The following is a 17,483-nucleotide window of genomic DNA, read 5'->3' as shown; positions in this document are numbered from 1 at the left end:
CATGCCTTTATAGTGCCAAACCTTGTGGCCCAAACTATTCTGACACACAAGGCCTTTGCATAATCATACTTTCCATCTCAGGTATGTAAAAGACTGTACATTGCCTTGAAAAAGGAGCTTCCTTGCTAAAATTAATTTCACTTGTGGTATTAAAAGTAAGACTGCAATGTTTCTTGTTAGATCCATTTAAGTATACCTTTGCTTCTAAAATGCAGCTATAGAATTTGTTATTAGCTCACTCTGAACTAATGCATCAATGCATTGATAAATTGAAAGAAGAAAATAGTAATCAAAGCTTAGATTCCATGTTTAGTTAGCATGATAAGTTAAAAGAAAACATTTAAGGTAATATTTGTATTCCCTTGTATTTTGTCTTGCATTGGCAAATGTTTGATCAAAGTTTTTTCTGAGTTTTTTGTTTTTTAGAAAAATAAAAAAAAGAAGGGGCAGATGTGGGAGCCCAAACCCAGCTTTCAGCAAAGGAAAACAAGGGCTGACAAAAACCTCGTGATCTGAAGGAGCTGGACCCTTCTCACAAGACCTGTTAAAGTTCTACCTCATGGATCAAGCCTGGCTCCAGCAGAAATCAGAAAGGACTTTTGAGATGATTGTATCAAACCATGTCTAAACCCCTGTAATTCCTCTATCCCCCATGTAATCCTACTAGAAGAAAAATTAACTATTTAGAAATTGCAGTAAAAACTTGTGTAATTCCATAATTAACATAGCTCGTCCCCTTCATTAACATGTCCAGCCTCAGATACCTTTAAAATAGTGTTCTCGTGTTCAATAAACTATTCCAGTTTCCCCATACTGGGATCGTGTTTAGCTTTTATTTTTCAGACCGCCACTCATTGGGTCACATAGACTTGTGTATGTTCAAGTTCCTCAGGTGATCATGAACCTGATCTATAATAATGAAATATTTTGCACAGCTAATGGTTGGGTAAAGAAAAATGTTCCTCATCTGCTCCTAAATCCCCAGGTTTTGTGTTCAGGTTTTTTCCTCCCTGTCCCAGTCTGAAACACAGTGTTTAAGATAATACTGAGATAAAAAACATATAATGTGAATTAACTGTTGAGAACAGTTGTATCTGACAAAGGTTGGATTTTAGCAAGAGCATATCTGCTGATCAAGCTAATGCTTATATGATTTTTTCCAAATGTAATAGTTAATGCAGAACTGAGTGAAATCATATACAAGTAGTTGAAAATCTTGTTTCAAGAAAAAAATGTATATGAAACCAACAAGTAGTTGAATGCTATCATAATACATTTTATATATATATATATGCTATAATTATATATATGCTATATGTACCATACTTTATCTAGATATTCATTTGTCCTGACATAGTACATGTGAGAAATAAATTCAATCCTTATTTTGAAGCTTAACTTCTAGTGTTTGAGGAAGTAACAGTCACAGGTGGAGTGATCTCTGGGATGTGAGTCTTTCTAGTTACTAGATAATTGCCTCTGTTGTTATACCAAAAATTAGCATCGATTGGGATGTTTATTAATATCTTAAATATTAAGTCATGTCAGCAGAAGAGTAAAAACAGCTGACTAAGATTGAAACTAGAAGTGAATATCATTCCCTTGAAAACAGATTATATTGAAATTTACCCTGGCACTACATTAATAAGCTGATGGTAGAAACAACTTAGAATCAGAGCACTACAAATGACTGTAACATGCAGAGTGTTGCTAAATTGTTCTCTTTCACGATGAACATTTATAAAAGCACCTTAATTTGCTGAAATGATAAATATTCATATGTTGACAGTGGCACTTAATTTTGCAGAAAGGTGTCAACTGGCGTAACCTAATATTCAGAGAACAAATCTGATATGTGTATAATTTCATAGTGGTGAGGGATGGTGCCATCATCCTTAAAGACCCATGTGCTTCATTCTGGCAGGTACCTATACAGAGATGAGGTGTTCTTTCATTTTAAATCTTCTCTGACTTCAGCAGTTTTCTGATTAGGTCTTCTAATATCTGGTTCAACTGCTTTCCACCTTATATTGTTTCTTAATGAGACAAAAAATCTCATTCAGTAATCAGAGGAGTGTGCTTATATTCATCAGGACAAAATTTCTGTATTTGTGTTTATATGTTTTGTAACTGATGTGTTGTCGGATATGAACGAGAAGGTGAAAATATTTATTTTTTTATTAATCTAACATTAGCTTTGGAAAATATGTTGTGCTTTTCATACAATAACACAGCTGCAGAGTATGCTGTGGAAAAGTGATGTGGTTGAAACCTTCCAAAGAATGCTTATCAAATACATGTGAGACTAAAATTTGGTTATTTATAATTAAAGAAGGGAAGAATAAGAAAATTGATTGACCATAGATCTTTCCTTAAACCCATTTCTGAGAATCCTGTTAATATTAAGGAAGTGTAAAAGTGAAGATATGTTCAATTTTGTGGAGAATGTGAGAGCTGTTGAATAATCTAAGTGATTCATGGTTAGACCACTGTATTTGCAAATTTACTCCTTTTCACTTGAATTGCACTTTTTTGTGCAAAAAGTTCTCACTGTAGAAATTGAGGTGGCCAAAACAGAGGGTTTGTTTTTTATCACATGGTGCAGAGTTGAATTTCGCTGTATAAATACATGGGCACTGTTCTTGGACACAATGCAGAGTCAGAGCTTGATATCAGAGATATATTAAAAATTAAAAACCCTTGAGGACCTAATAATTAATAGATCTGACGTGTCTTGTATCTCCATTCTTCAATCCTTTCTTTAAAAAAATACCTTCTAATCGTGTTACAACCACCCTACCCCCAAAGGCAAAAGTAACTGAGGTTCTTGTAAATATATCCCTTGGGGCAAATTAGAGGGAATTAGGCACTGGATGACTGGTAGATGTGTGTATATATATATATATTTTAGAACAATTTTGTTGCAAGGAGGCACATAGCTGTTCTCATTATTATCTATAGTAATAAAACAATATAAAAGTATAAAGCTGTCACTTAAGAAAACATCTAAGGAAAAGAAAGAAAGGACAAGAGTAGATAGTGGAGAGAAAAGATATCCCCATCCTTGGATCCAGCAACAAGACTTGACTGTTGCAGTTCCTGCTGTGTCTTTGGCAGTGTTTGAGATGGGCAACTGTGCTCTTTAAGTCCTTAGAAATAGTTCTGAGGGCTTGGTTTGGTTTGTGACTCTCTGTGGTAAGTTGATTGTTGGCTTTTTGTCTCTACCTCTCTGTATAGTGTGTCATAGGAGATAATAAGCATTCATAGTTTATATTAATTTCAATATAAGGAAAATATCCTAGATTATGCAAATTGCTATTTATCAGGCAGTAGAGTGAAACCTATGCCAGCTGAATACCCATGGAGCAGCACACCTGGCAGCTTGGGACAGAGAGATGACCATTAAATGCTCGAGCTCAACTGGAATTTGGGGAGAGAGTACTTCAAAGTGGTGGTTAAAACACAGTGTTACCAGCAACACATAATTTTTTTTAAAATACTGTGTTTGATTTTAAACAAAAGCCTGACGTAACAGTAGCAAAAAGAGACCATCAAGACTAAAGCACATTTTGTGTTACTTGAAAAGTAATGAAAGTGATGACCTTATTGAAACTACTTGATCACTTCAGCAGGAGGAAATTCCTCCTTGGCATCTGTTCATTGGCAAACGAAACTGGGGGTATTCTCTGAAGCTTGTCAGGCTGACTGCTCATAATGTTACTGCTCAGGTGAGCCAGCTCTATTACAGTGATGTATTCCTTCTTTAAAATCAGAGGCAGCTGAAGTGGTAGCCAAAAAAACCCTGTAGGTGTATCTGTATAAAACATAAGCAGGATATTTTATTTATATTGCAGGTAAGGACCAGAATGCTTATATTTATCATGTATTCTAGCAGTTGCTAGATTTGATTCATATAGTTTCTATCATATAATTTGATAGGAAAATTTACCCTCCCTGTGGATAATGCTAAATTCTGCAAGGTTCACAATCTCGGCATATAGATTTTCCTGTAAACCCATATGTGTTTGGCTGCATGACCACTATTAGAGAGAACTTATTTTTCTTCATAGAATGATTTGGGTTAGAAGGGACCTTAAAGATCATCTAATTCCAACCTCTCTGCCATGGCAAGGTAAACCTTCCAGTAGTGCAGGTTGCTCAAAGCCCCATTCAGCTGGCCTTGAACTCCTGTTTTGATAACATTAGGTATCCATATCAAGGATAACTCCACTACCTAGGAGTGCTGTTTAGTGACCAGCAGGTGAACATAGCTCAGTCCTGGAGTCATCTCCTTCCACTGACTTCACTCCTTGTCTTACTCAGAGGTACTTCTTGTTACCCCACTAGACCTACAATTTTTCCTTTCCTCTGGTGGGTGAATGTAATGAAAATGATCTAAACATAATCAAAATGGTCTGAAACTGTCGTTTCTTGAAGTAGCATTCATCCACACACTGAAAGAAAAAGCAAAACTTCTCAAGGGAACTATTTTACTGCTGAGCTTTTTATCTCCCAGCTGTGGAACGTATCAGAGAGATCGTAGTTTTTATTTTGCCATCCTGGTAAAGCTTAATTTTTTCGTGTGTGTATAATCTCTCACCTCTCTTTCATTTCGACTTCCCTCCAAAAGAGAACTTCTACTGTAAAATTCAACAGTTGACCTAAAAAGTGTGCTGAAGACCTTAACTGAAAGTGTTGAGTGCTTTGTTGCAAACCACCTCGGTTCTTATTGTGCAGCAGAAATGGTTTCATTGGAAGTGCAGACTGAAAGAACTGTATGCTTTCTAATTTGCAACATTCTGACAGAGCTGAATGTAGTTATTACTGAAACTTCAATACAATACTAAGATTCTTTACTGAATGTCTTGTGTTGATGGAAGAGGTGTTTTAGTCACTGTAATCTCTTCTAGTTGTATATAGCATCATTTAATATAGGATAATTTTCGTTTTTTCATAAATATCATAGATATTTTGTGAGCTGTCTATTTTTAAAGTAGATAGTACCGATATTAGATAGTAAATTTAATTTGCTTTTCTGAGTTTCTTTGATGAAATGTGCATTCAAAATCCATTACTGTTAAGATTCCTGCTTAATTTCAAGGTCTTGAATCTCATGATAAAATACTAGTGATGTGTTGCAAATCTCAGATTCTTTTCCCCCACTTTTTAGAAGCAGAGGTACTGCAAGAAGGGGAAAAAAAAATAAAATCAAGTTGTAATAGGAATAGGTGTTTCAATTCACTGATTGATCTTCCTCAAAACAGCAATTTTAATGAAAAAGTATGTTGCTTTAGCATTAACTGTAATGTTTGCCTTTTTTTCTGAAACGGAATGTGAGAGTTGAGTTTGTATTTCGTTCAGTGTAAAGCAATATGAATTGGATTTATTTCACTGGGGATCTTATAAAAGCTTTAAAATATACAATTACATTCCAAGTAAAAATTACCACTTTGGAAAGGATACAATATTTTGACTTATTCTTTAATTAATAAGTAGTTTTGATTCCCCTGAGCATATTTGTCAATTCTATTTTATTCTCTAAGTAGGTTTAAGCGAGAAGAAATTATGGAATGGATTAAACTTTACAAAGTTAAAATAGATTTGAACTGTTCTTCCTTCAGACTGCTGGAGGTCTCAAAACTTCACACTTACAAAGTGTTGCTTTGTTTCTTGCATGGAATATATCTTTTAGAGTAGGAAAAGTCTCACGCTGTGTGCCATCACTCGTGCTAAATACATCCTTTCTGCCTCCTGCTCATCCCAGACATCATTTGCAGTGTTTGGGTTTGATGATTTGCACACTCAGAGGCAGCACATCATTTTGACATCTAAACCACCAATTTATCTGTGTTAGGAGAAATCAAGTTATACACGTGAACAGTGGGACACAGTCTAATTTGAAATCTATAAAGGGCGTTGGAATTAATTAAATTTGGGTGAACTGAGACTGTTTTCAGATGCATTGACTGATGCTTTGAGATGATGTCATGTTTTTATTTTCTGTGTTAGACAGGGCTATGAAGAACTGGAAAGACAGCTGAAAGAAGTCTTTAAGGAAAGGAGCAACATACTTCACCAACTGCTAAAGACTTCTAAAGAACTTCAGGGAATTAAAGTAAACCTTCAGGTTAGGTTCTGTCTCAGTTTTTATAGAATTACTTACCTTTATTACTTACCTATACTTTCTTACTGGTGTCTGTTAATTACAAAAAAAATGTATGTTTCTGAGTTGTTTGGTTTTAAACACTAAATATATTAATATTACTTTGTTTATTTTGTTGATTTTGTACTTAATATAAACATAGTGTTTTCACGGAAAATTTTATTCTAATGAGTTGGGCCCTCCCTTTCTCTACTCAGTAGCAATAAAGTAACAAGTAGGTTGAAAATGCTGCTCTGGATTTGAGGTCCCAAAATCACCAGATATTCAGCTAAGAGTGCACTTGTCTTTTCCCAGTGGAGTCTGTCGGTGTGGTGAAAACTCATTATCAGCTGAGATTTGTCTCTGTATTTCATGCCTTTTTAAGGGACACTGTTTTTCTGACAATACATTTTTGTCTCCATGTTGATGGAAGCTAGATGGGAAAAATAAAAGGAGGAAAAGCACTATACTTGTTCACAGGAGAATACTGTGCTGTATGATATTATTATGTTATATTGTCTTATATTCCAGACTTCTCTGGTTTTAATTAATGTGGTTTTTTAGTGCTTTATCACTCTTTATTGTTGTAGGGTTTTTCTTCTTGCCTTTTAGAGAAATGTGCTTCTACTTGGAGCAAAGTTATTTTAGAATGCAGCACAGTTGAAGGTAGTGTTCAGCAAAATTACACTGTGAGATGTTTTAGACTCAGCACTGCAGACATCCAGATACGAGCAAAGAGCTGTAATATTATCTTCTGTATGTACACACTGACCTTTTTCATACAATTCTAATGCTTTTAGTGATTTAGCTGTTTCTAAATGTACTTATTTGATGAGCTCTCCTTAATTATTTGAAAAAGAGCTGTGTACATTTGGCTGTGCTTGAGTCACAGTAAAAAATGTCAGTCTATCCCTCCATTTTTCATAAGTGGCAATTTATTAACAAGGGGCAAATTAATAATTTCACGGATGAATAATTAAAAATCTCTTTGGTAATAGAGTTTTTTCATTGCTATCAGTCTTTGAAAAATGATGAAGCATCGACCAAAAGTGACGTACAGAAACTCCTAGAACTGGGAATAAAGCAAAGGTAAGAACCTCACCTCCCTCCTTCTCTTGCCATTTCCTGACTGAAAACTGTCAAACTGGCAAATTTCACCTTTCTTTTGCTTTATAAACACTACTGTATTCCAGAGTCTGCTGATTGTAACAGTGAAAGAAAGGCAGGGAATGCTCTTTTTGAAGCAAATAATGGATTTGCTGATATTGGACATATAGTTGGAAAAGGTACTAAAATGCTATAGAGAGATATCTGGTAAAGGAAGGCATTTTGAATTTCTCAGGAAGATTTAGTCATGAAATTTTCCTTAAGAAAGAAAATCAGACTCTTTAGAAATTTAAAATGTCTCAATATCTGAATTTAGAGATGATGATATAATATATTTATATATATATATTTACTCAAACCTCTTAATTAAATGTTCATGCATGCAGACACTCCAAATCAGTGGTCATTGTGCAAGGAGTACTTGCACTGGATGATCTATGAGGAAGGGATTTAGGAGGAAAGAGAAGTATTCACTTCAAATTATTCTCTGAGCACTTAGAAAATAATGAGTTTCCATGGCTGGGAATGCAGGTTCCCAGCCTAGACCTTAGTCTCAGATTTCCTAGTGCTTCATTGCAAGTAAGTCTCATCATTCTGTGTCTCTTAATTCTTGGAATTCTGACCAACAAACAGAAACATCAATACAATTTTAATAACAAAAAAACATAACTATAGTGACTGCTCTTGCTGAAAAGATAGTATATAATGTATGCACCTATACTTCACATTTTTCCTTAGTAAAAACATATAGTAAGAAACTTTATTAATTTCATACTTCTTTCATTGTTAGAAATGCAATAATTAATTTCCATGGCCATCTTATTGCTGATATTGTATTTATTAGAATACATAAGAAATTGCATTTTTATGGAGAAGTCATGTGAGAAAATGACCTTCAGGTCTTCAACACACAACATTTAAGATCCACAATACAACACCAACAGAAGTCCTTACTTTTGCTGTGATAGAGAAGGGTCAAATACATAAGGATCTTTCAGGTATTCCAGACTAATTTATTAAATGATAAAGGCGAGACTTCAGCTAACATCCTATTTAAACACTCAGGTGGCTTGAATGCAGCTTAAGGTGGACATCTCAGCAGTTCTTGGCACAGACTCCATCCTTCATCATAAATGGAGGTGGTTTTGTGGTGGTTTGATTGTTGAGCAACTTTGTTTTATGAAATGGGATGTTTAGTAAATAGATCTTCATTGCAGATGGGAAAATTGAGTCTTCTAAGAGAAAATTCTACTACATACTACAAGTATGCTTCCTAATCTCTGCCTTAAATCACCACTTACAGTCTCTCAAGGTCCACCCAAAAATACCTGTTGACTTTTGCTTCTTGGAAATCCAGTCACTGAGTATCCTACACAAAAGCAGCTCCCAGAGACAGAGATTAGATCAGTGCAACCTGCTGCTGAGCAGCCCACCCCCTCCTTCAGAAAATAAAAGGCAGTAATAATAAAATAAACAGGATAGTACAAGGAAGTGCCTTGGAGCTACTGCTGTGGCCAGGTATTTACAGACTTACTGGGTTTCATTGCCAGGGAAGTATAGAAGTTCAGTGTACAAAAGAGGTGTTAAAAATTGTACCAAGGAATCCTCCTCGTAGAATTTCACTAAGGAAAGGTCACAGTTTATTTTCCAGGAGCCTCAGATTGTATTTCATCTGCAGGAAATCAAGAATGATGAACATAGTGTTATGCTCTAGATCTATTTATTATTGAACCCAAAATTCGAAATACAGCCCAATGTTAATCTTACGATCTTTCTTTGGACAAACATGAGCTGCATTTGGTGTAAACACGACTTTGATTGTGCTCTACAATGGTGATACAGTAAAGTTTAGAGTGCTAGAATCCTCAGCTTGTGTAAGTGAATTTTGTTCTGCTGACTTCCAATTAGATTTTTTTAAAAAAATTCTTTCTGTGTAAATTCCTCAATGCTTCCCAAATTGCAAGTAAAAATTGGTCACTTATACTATAATACCCCAAGTTTTATTCTTTCTGTGCATCATCAGCACTTGGAAATCATGGCATCTGTTTGTGCTAATGGAGTATTGGTTTCATGCTGCTCAATCACTTTTTCAATTAAATCTACTCTGTACCAGCATTGCCGAAATGGCTGAAAGTAGTACGGCTGTCAGCTAGCAAGAAAGATGATCCAGCAGCTAACAAGTTTTGTACTTGTATGAACTAAGTGGTTTCCATTCCAGTTCAGTTTTCACTGGGCTAAATTATTATCTGTGTGTAAACCCAGTTTTGTGTTGATCTTTGCTGGAAATTCATCCGTGCAACCAACAGCCCTGAAAAAGCTCTGCAGCTGTTTTGAAATATGTTACTCCACTACTTTGCCCAAGCTCCAAAATGTGTCATGTGCTGTGGGTAAAAAATTCTTGCAATGTGGAGAAATTCTCTGCATCGGTAACGCAAAAGGGGGTTTTTTGGTTTCAAATAAAACCCAGTCCAAGTAATTATCCTGGATTTGTTTTTTTTTTTTTTCTTGGATGCCAGAACCTTCTACTGAATGTTGTATCTCTAAAAAGTGCAAAGTGAAGGCTGAATTTTATCAGAGCATGATTCATTTATTTATTTTAAAGCAGGTATAAACTAGTTCTTATTGACAATAGTATGGCTCCATGTCAGTGCATTTTGAGTAGCCCAGTTTCCTCACTTTTTTGGTGCCAGTCCTTTTGGCTAGAAATTATACACTGACAGATGTTTTGCACAGCAGGCTATTCAGCAGATATAAACAGTGGCTAATTTTCATCATAGTTAATTTTTGTCTTCTATTCACACTGTAGTTCCTAGGGTTGTTATGACTTTATTTAGAAGGCTCACAGACAAAGTACATCTGTCTGCTACTCTGAATAATTAAAAGTGCCCTTTCTTCAATCTGAAGAATTATTTCCTGATGGACACTTGTGTTGAAGTTTGTGTTTTTTGTGTTTTCAACAAACCAGGGAAGAAATGAAATCTCTCCAGGAAGCCTTTCAAAAGCAGCTTAAAGAGGCAACGGAGAAAGCAGAGAAGCAGCAGGCTACTGTGAGTGATTCCCCCTCCTTCTCTCATTATTTTTGGTTTTCTTCTTTTATTTTCCCTCAATCTCACCTTGAGAATGTGTTATTAGCTCAAATAACTTTTTATGTAAAAAAGATAAATGGATTTCACATATGTGTTAGCACTCTGCAAGCTTCAGAAGAAAGGAGCTGAAAAAAAATGTTTATATGTTCAAAAGCTCTAAGATTCCCTTCTTGCCTAATTTCTGTGGGACTTAGGGATGTGTATAAGCTTTGGGAGTCTGGTGGTCTGGAGACTTGGGCCTAAATCCTCTCCCCTGGTTAGATTACCTTTATGGACCCTCATATCTCATCCAAACTGATGCATATTGTCATATATACACAGACTTTTTTGAATCACTACAGATTTTCAGCAACAAAATGGATAGTGGAGTGTCTGGTTTTGACCACAGTAAAACTAATTATCAATGTAGGAAAGCATTATTAAGAGCTATTAAGATTTCATGCTTTATTGGAATTCTGTTTCTAGATAAATTGTACATTTTTTTAAGCAGCAATGAAGTGTTTTGGAGCATAAATTGCCACATTTTTCTATTGCAGGTAGAAAAAAGAGTAGAATCACGTTTACTAAGGTGTAAAAAGGAAATTTTTCCTATGTTGGTTAGTAATATTCCTATAACATGGACACCACTGAGCATAAGTTGACTAGACAATCCCCAGAGGTTCCTTCAAACCTTAAGTGTTCTGTGATTTGAACTCTGTACCTGAAAACAAGCTGCTAGAGGGGTTTATAAATCTATTTTTTGTTTTGTATAGGATAACTACTGATTTATTTACTAAGATCCCACTGTCTTCCAGGTTCACAAAACAAGAGTTCCTCCAAGACAGTGGTTTAAAAGTAATCATTAAATTTAGCAAATACTTAGAATGATGTGATTTGTATGTGGCTTTATGCCCTTGGTGAACAAGATGTAAGAGTGCATGCTTTACACGCTACCTTCTAATTAGAAATAGTGTGGACCAAACTATTCCTTTTACAAGTTTCTGTCAATTAATATGATTTTTGAAAACACATTTTTTTACCTTTGTTGCTCAAAAGTCTGAAGTGTAAAGATACTTTTTTATGTGATCTTGTGTCCCACACATGTAATTAGCGGATATTTGGTACATGTAATTTTGTCTAGAAAAAAAAAAAAAGAAACTTCTTTTTTCTTGATAGGTGGAGAGAAGTAATCAAAGCTGTATTGAGTTTGGAAAGGGTAATATATTTTGTGGTTTTTTTCTCACAAGCCAGGGCAGCATATATCCAGAAAAATAAATCTGCACTTTAGTTTTATGGTAGTTTTGTACTGAGGTAATCTATATAAAATCATAGAATCATATTAAGGGGTTGGAGTGTTGTCTTTTTTTCAGGTGCACGAACATATTCCCACTGACTTTAAAAGCCCAATGAATTCTAGTCCTACAAATGAAAGGTGGAATACATATTTCATTATTTAATCTCCATATTACATCTTGATATTCAAGACTAATTCAGCTGTGGGTTACATAAATCTCAGATGTAGTGCGTGGATTACTTGCCTTGTTTGTTTTTGTGATACAGCACTTCCTTTAATTTGAGCAATACTGCCTTGTGTAAATTCAGTCCCTACCCTAGCTTTAGGAAGAGCACAAGATTTGTTGTACAGAAAATCTACTGTTAACTGTGAGCAAAATACCACCTAGTGCAGAAACCAGAAAAAAACTCCTCTGAGTTTATAGCAGAGCTTGGCTTGGAGTGTGGGCAGATGGTTAGAGAAGCTGAATTCTCAATACTTGCCACTAATAGCATATTAAACTTGCTGCTAATTCTAAGGAAAGCAGAACTGTGTCCTTGGTTTGTAATATTTACTTCTTTATGCCTCAGGGTACAATGTACATAATGAGGCTCGACAATACAGCGAGACTGAATGAATATTTAAAAAGCACATCAGGATCCTCACCTGAAAACCGCAGTAGAAATGGAAATAGATATTATTGCTGACACACAACGTTACTTTATACCTGTTTTTTCCGTGTGTTTCACATTTTTCTGGAAGCAATGTGAAATCTATGGAAGAAGGTCTAGGTATTCTGAGGCAAGACTAGCTAGAGGATAGGAGCTTGAATCTCATTCTAATTTAATGAATTGTGAGACTAGCTTCTAGCCTAATTAAAGCACATCTTATTCTATAGGATTTGGTGAAGTGAATCCTGATTTTCATCAGAGTCGATAAGAGTAGAATTACATTTCTCAAAGACTAATAAAACACTGGTGGAAGAGGGAAGGCTGGAAATATATATTTCTTTTCTGCACTTACCATGAAGGCATAGTACAGTGCTTACTGTGGGTATGTTAATTGGCTGTTTATATTCAACAGGCAACACCTGCCTGAAGGTGTTCTTTATTAGGTAAATGTAGAAGTGTAACTAAGAATTTACAGGAATCAAGTCAAATTACATGCAAAGTAACCTGGGAATTATTCAAGGACTCTGACCAAACCAAAAGAACAAAGGAGACAGCACAGCAAAACATTAGACTTTGCATCCATGTCTTCTTGTGCAATATGTGGCAAGGCTTTTCACTATCCTTGCACAAATGATTCATCAGAAAGAGAGTTATCAGTGTTCTTATGCTTGCTTATCCATTATTTGACCCTTTAAGGCTAGAGAAACCAACAAGTAGCCAAGAGCTAAAGAAGTTGCTGTTCTGAGCAGCTGCTGACCTGTTGGTGGGTACCAACTCCAGTTGGTAGGTGCTGCCTCAAAGGGCAGCCAGTGGAGCTGCTGCTGGATAGTAACAACTTTCTGAGGGTAGAAGCAGCAGCTCAGGCTTAAGGAAAGTAAAAGGATGTGTAAAGACACTCCTGCTCTTTAGTAATCACACCGAGGGCTGACCTGGGGGGCCTTAACACTCCTTTCTGGATCCTTCTGGATTGTCTTCTGCATCTGGAGCACTAACACACGAAGAACAGCAGCACTCTGTCTTGAGATGGGTCTTTTCCAGGAAATTCAGGGCAGACCTCAGACACATTTAAGCCTATTGTGTCAGCTACTCTGACTGGGATAATAAAATACGCAGAGAAACACTAGTTATCATAAGGATGCTTTAAATTGACTATGCTGCCTAGTTCAACATGTCTCTGAAACAGTCTTCCAGAAAGCCTTTGGTGTGAAGGAGCTTCTCTACAGACCATCCCACACTACAACTATGTGTTATTTTTATGCCAAAAAGCATTTCAGAAGGGCCATACTGGGTTTAGTCCTATAACGTGCCCATAAAACGTGTAAGACATTGTTCCAAATAACCTGGTGTCCTCTTTAACAATCAATGAAGGTTAACAGAGCTTTTTATGCTGCACTTAGCATCAAATACCTAAGCCATTTTTAATAAGTTTTTGTACAGTGAAAAAAGATATTAAAAATGTCAAGATATTATCTCTAAATGTGAAGTGGAATCAATTCTTCCAGAAACAGCATTAGAGGCCACGGACTAATTTTCATCTTTGTTAACAAAAAGACACAGAGCAAGTGGCACGTGTAAACTGGAAAGTGTTTTATTTTGTTTGGATTTTTTTGAGTGGATTTGTAGAATAAGCAGTAATTCTGTATTTCTTCATTGGGTTAAAAGGCTCTCAGAGCTTCTTGGAGAAGGGCTCTTCTCTTTGCTGTGCTTCGTGCTAATTGCTTGCATGTTAAGAAACAGCTATATTTTTAGCAAGTTTGCAAAGTTATTTCCCATTAACTGCAGTTAAGGTTTATAAAACGAGCTGGATAGCTCTGGATGTGGGAGAAAATAAAGAATGAAACATGGAAACACTCAAAAATAATTTGTCTAAAGTAAGCTTAGTCTACCTTTTATATGTTGTTCCCGTTAGTATTTTATATCATGCAGCAATTTTTAAGAAGATAGGTTGATGGAATTGTTTGACAATACAATTACAGTGCTGTCTGTCAAAATAAAGGAGAAAATAGGTCTGTGTAATTTCCTTTTTCCCAGTTGCTCAGTGTTCACTATGAAAAATGAGAATTAAGTAACACATTATGAATGACTTATAAAAAGAAACCATACACAATGTGGTAATTTTGAAATCAGGAGAATATTTTCAGTAATAAAAGGCTAATATATGGGGAATACATTAATAGCCCTAATAAATTAGGCCTAATAAATTAGCCCTAATAAAGGCTAATATATGGGGAATTTAATTCAGTGTTATCCTCATGCCTGCGAGATTTTTGAAGTGAAAAGATCAGATGTTCTTTTCACTTCAAAAATATTTATTTTGTTTAGTAAAAATTTTTATGACTTCATGTTCCCAAAGTCCTAGATGTTTCCTTGACAAAAGTCTCTTCTACTAATCAAACTTTAACTTGCAGCTTAAAAGTTATATTCATGTAAGAAATAGGTAAAAAAATTATTTAGCTCTGCTTTTAACAGTATTGAACACTTCCTGTCTCTATGGAATAGAGGGATATGGAAGCAGTGTCCTTGCTTAATATTGAAGAGTTTAGCCTTAGAACAACATATTTTCATCAGGTATTTTCATAATTACAGCACTTAAAGGGAGACAACATGTGAAAAGTGCTGAATGTCAAACAAGAACAAAGCGTGGGTAGAAAGGAGGAAGAAATGCGGGAAGTTTTTTTGTTCAATTATTTAGATTTTGTCCCTCTTAATTTAGAGCTGGGTGTAAATGCCTGTTCTTGTTTATTATGCTATGAGGATTTAGTGACCCAAAGCAGAATTTTTACATCTCTTCTGGAAAATGGTGTTATGCCTTGTCCTTGAGACTGACTAAAAGCATTGTGGAAATGGTCTGACACAGACTGATCTGCCTTAAAGCATGAAATTATCCACATAGGTACATTTAAATGGCTCAATTAGGTTATCTCTGTATGGGCTCCAGTAGACAAGCCATATAAACATCCTGTGCAACCCTCGTGACTAAGTTGTTCTTCAGCTGTTAGAGATTTAAAGGACCTTTAAAAATGCTGTTATAATATGAATGCAAAAATGAATGAATTCTTAATTAATACTGAAATTATTCTTTTTAATGTTGTAAAAACATCTTCTAATTATTCAGATAAGCTTGAACAGTATGTTTACACTCTGTAGGATGTCCATATCAGTGGTATAAGATGCATGTGTATGTGCATAGTAATCAACAAAATTACTGATTTAACCAACATATATTGCTGTTAAATTAATAGCACTGGATTGTCCTAATTATCTCTTCCCTAGAAGATCCAAGCTATGTAGAGATAGTAATTTTGGTATCAAATCTCATTAAATATTTCATATATATTCATAGTTAGAAGTGAAGTGCTTTGAAGGCATATTAATATTCTCCTGAGCGTTAGGTCTAAGAAAGGGAACACTCTTTAATGGAGGTCAGTATATTATTTTTGTCAGTATTTAGTGGTAGCTGGCAATACTTTTGAACAGCTGAAAAAACAAAATAACCATGCAAATAGCTATTTTACATTTCTCCCCATTCATCTTGATCTCATATTTCGGTTGTGACCTTTATTTTTTGTTGTGCAAAATCTTCATGTTTATTATCTAGTATATATGGACTAAATTTCAATAATTTTGTCCTTGCCAGGCAGGTGCTGAATATATTTGTCCTCTGATAAAGCATCATCCTCAGTGGTAGCTGGATGTGGAGTTAGTATTTCCACAGCCAAAGCACTTGATATTTCTTTTACAAACTCTTCCTAACTTTTGTCTACTTATGCATGTCAGGTGGCTCTAGTCTCGTGCACTCCCTACCTACATTTCTGTCTTCAATGATAATAGAATTCTGTGACTTCCCTTTTGATACAAGTGATGGTGATATCAAATTCAGTGACATTTTTCAAATTACTGACGTGTCTGCTCGAGTTTGGACATGATTCTAAGAACAGCTGTCGTGTCATGTAAATTCAGTGTAATTTTTTACCTGCATGACATCCAAACCATGAATCTTTGGGTCAATGTCTCTCCAATCTAAATATTTTTTTCTTTACAGGGGTTTTATTTTTCTTTACAAGTCTCTCTCAATGTCAGAATAACTGTAGCTTCCCTTGAACTTGGATAGAGTTTTGCATCAACGGGGAGAGAACACAGCATAGGGCATTGGGTAAACAGGGATGAGTATTTTGCTAATTGAGGTATCCAAGAGCATCTTCCTTCAAAATGACAGGAATGTGTTCTTTTAATCCTAGTTGTTATCATTACATTGTCCTTTTTTTCCACTGTACTCCATAAGCTGCGAGGAAAGCTCGGTCCTGAAAGAAAGTTAGACTGATTTGTAAAAACAGTGTTTTAAACTGTGTTTGATTAAATTCAGTCTTAAACCTAAGACTGGAATTCTACTTTCCAAGGCAAGTCATTGAGTTAATTAGGAACTAGAGACCATATGTGAATGCTTTTACATGTAATGCTCTTGATTCCACAGGAGAGTCTGATCAGAATCGAGGTATTTATCTCATTAGGACCAGCCCTGTAGCATTCAAATTAAATAACTGTGTTAGAAACCTGCTATGATTCTTAGAGGGTAAAAAAAATTGCATGTCATAGAATCAGTTAATACTGTTGTAAATAAAACTCCTTAGTTCTCTGAGGATCACATTGAACTTCCTTGTGAAAGATAAGCACAATGTCTACTCGTGCAAAGCAAAAGTCTTCTTTGGATTGTAAGTTTTCTAGTAAATATGCTAAACGTTTGTAGATTTACCAAATATTTAACTGTGGCCTATACCGATTTGACATATAAGCAAAATTTTTTGTTTGGTGGTTGCTCTTTTTTTACCAAGCTGTGAGAAGCATAAAAAAATACTGCGTGGTCACGGCTGATGTTCAGATACATCTCAACAACTCACACTCAACATGCCTTTAAACTTGCAGATTAACTTTTTGAAGACTGAAATGGAAAGGAAGAGCAAAATGATCCGAGACCTCCAAAACGAGGTAAGAGGAACGTTTGATTGTCATCTCCGTTCAGGCCTCTGATTGAAAGCGACTGTGGTTTGGTTTCATATATAAAGCACATTTTGTTGTAGTGGGCAGACAAAGCACCGGTGAATTTCTCTAAATAAAAAAGCAAAACTGACCATGTGCATTTAGAAATAGTATTTTATTGAATAGAACTGTTGATTCCTTGCTACAGGTGCTTGGTTTGATAGTACACCTCTGGAACTCTTGCTGCTTTT

The 17,483-nt window shown here is 35.5% G+C and overlaps 1 protein-coding gene across 3 annotated transcripts in view; it reads left to right on the top strand.

Annotated features, from left to right (window-relative positions):
- Positions 1-17,483, top strand: part of LUZP2 (leucine zipper protein 2) — a 139,196-nt gene that overhangs the window by 60,196 nt on the left and 61,517 nt on the right. For all 3 annotated transcript variants that reach the window (XM_032691570.1, XM_032691569.1, XM_032691571.1), the window contains exons 2-5: positions 6,010-6,127; positions 7,161-7,231; positions 10,215-10,296; positions 17,179-17,241. In XM_032691570.1, coding sequence (XP_032547461.1) covers positions 6,010-6,127; positions 7,161-7,231; positions 10,215-10,296; positions 17,179-17,241 — 334 coding nt within the window. The remainder of the gene's footprint in view (positions 1-6,009; positions 6,128-7,160; positions 7,232-10,214; positions 10,297-17,178; positions 17,242-17,483) is intronic.

Source organism: Chiroxiphia lanceolata, chromosome 6, assembly GCF_009829145.1.
Source record: "Chiroxiphia lanceolata isolate bChiLan1 chromosome 6, bChiLan1.pri, whole genome shotgun sequence".
Taxonomy (NCBI): Eukaryota; Metazoa; Chordata; class Aves; order Passeriformes; family Pipridae; genus Chiroxiphia; species Chiroxiphia lanceolata.
This window is presented reverse-complemented; position numbering and strand designations above follow the sequence as displayed.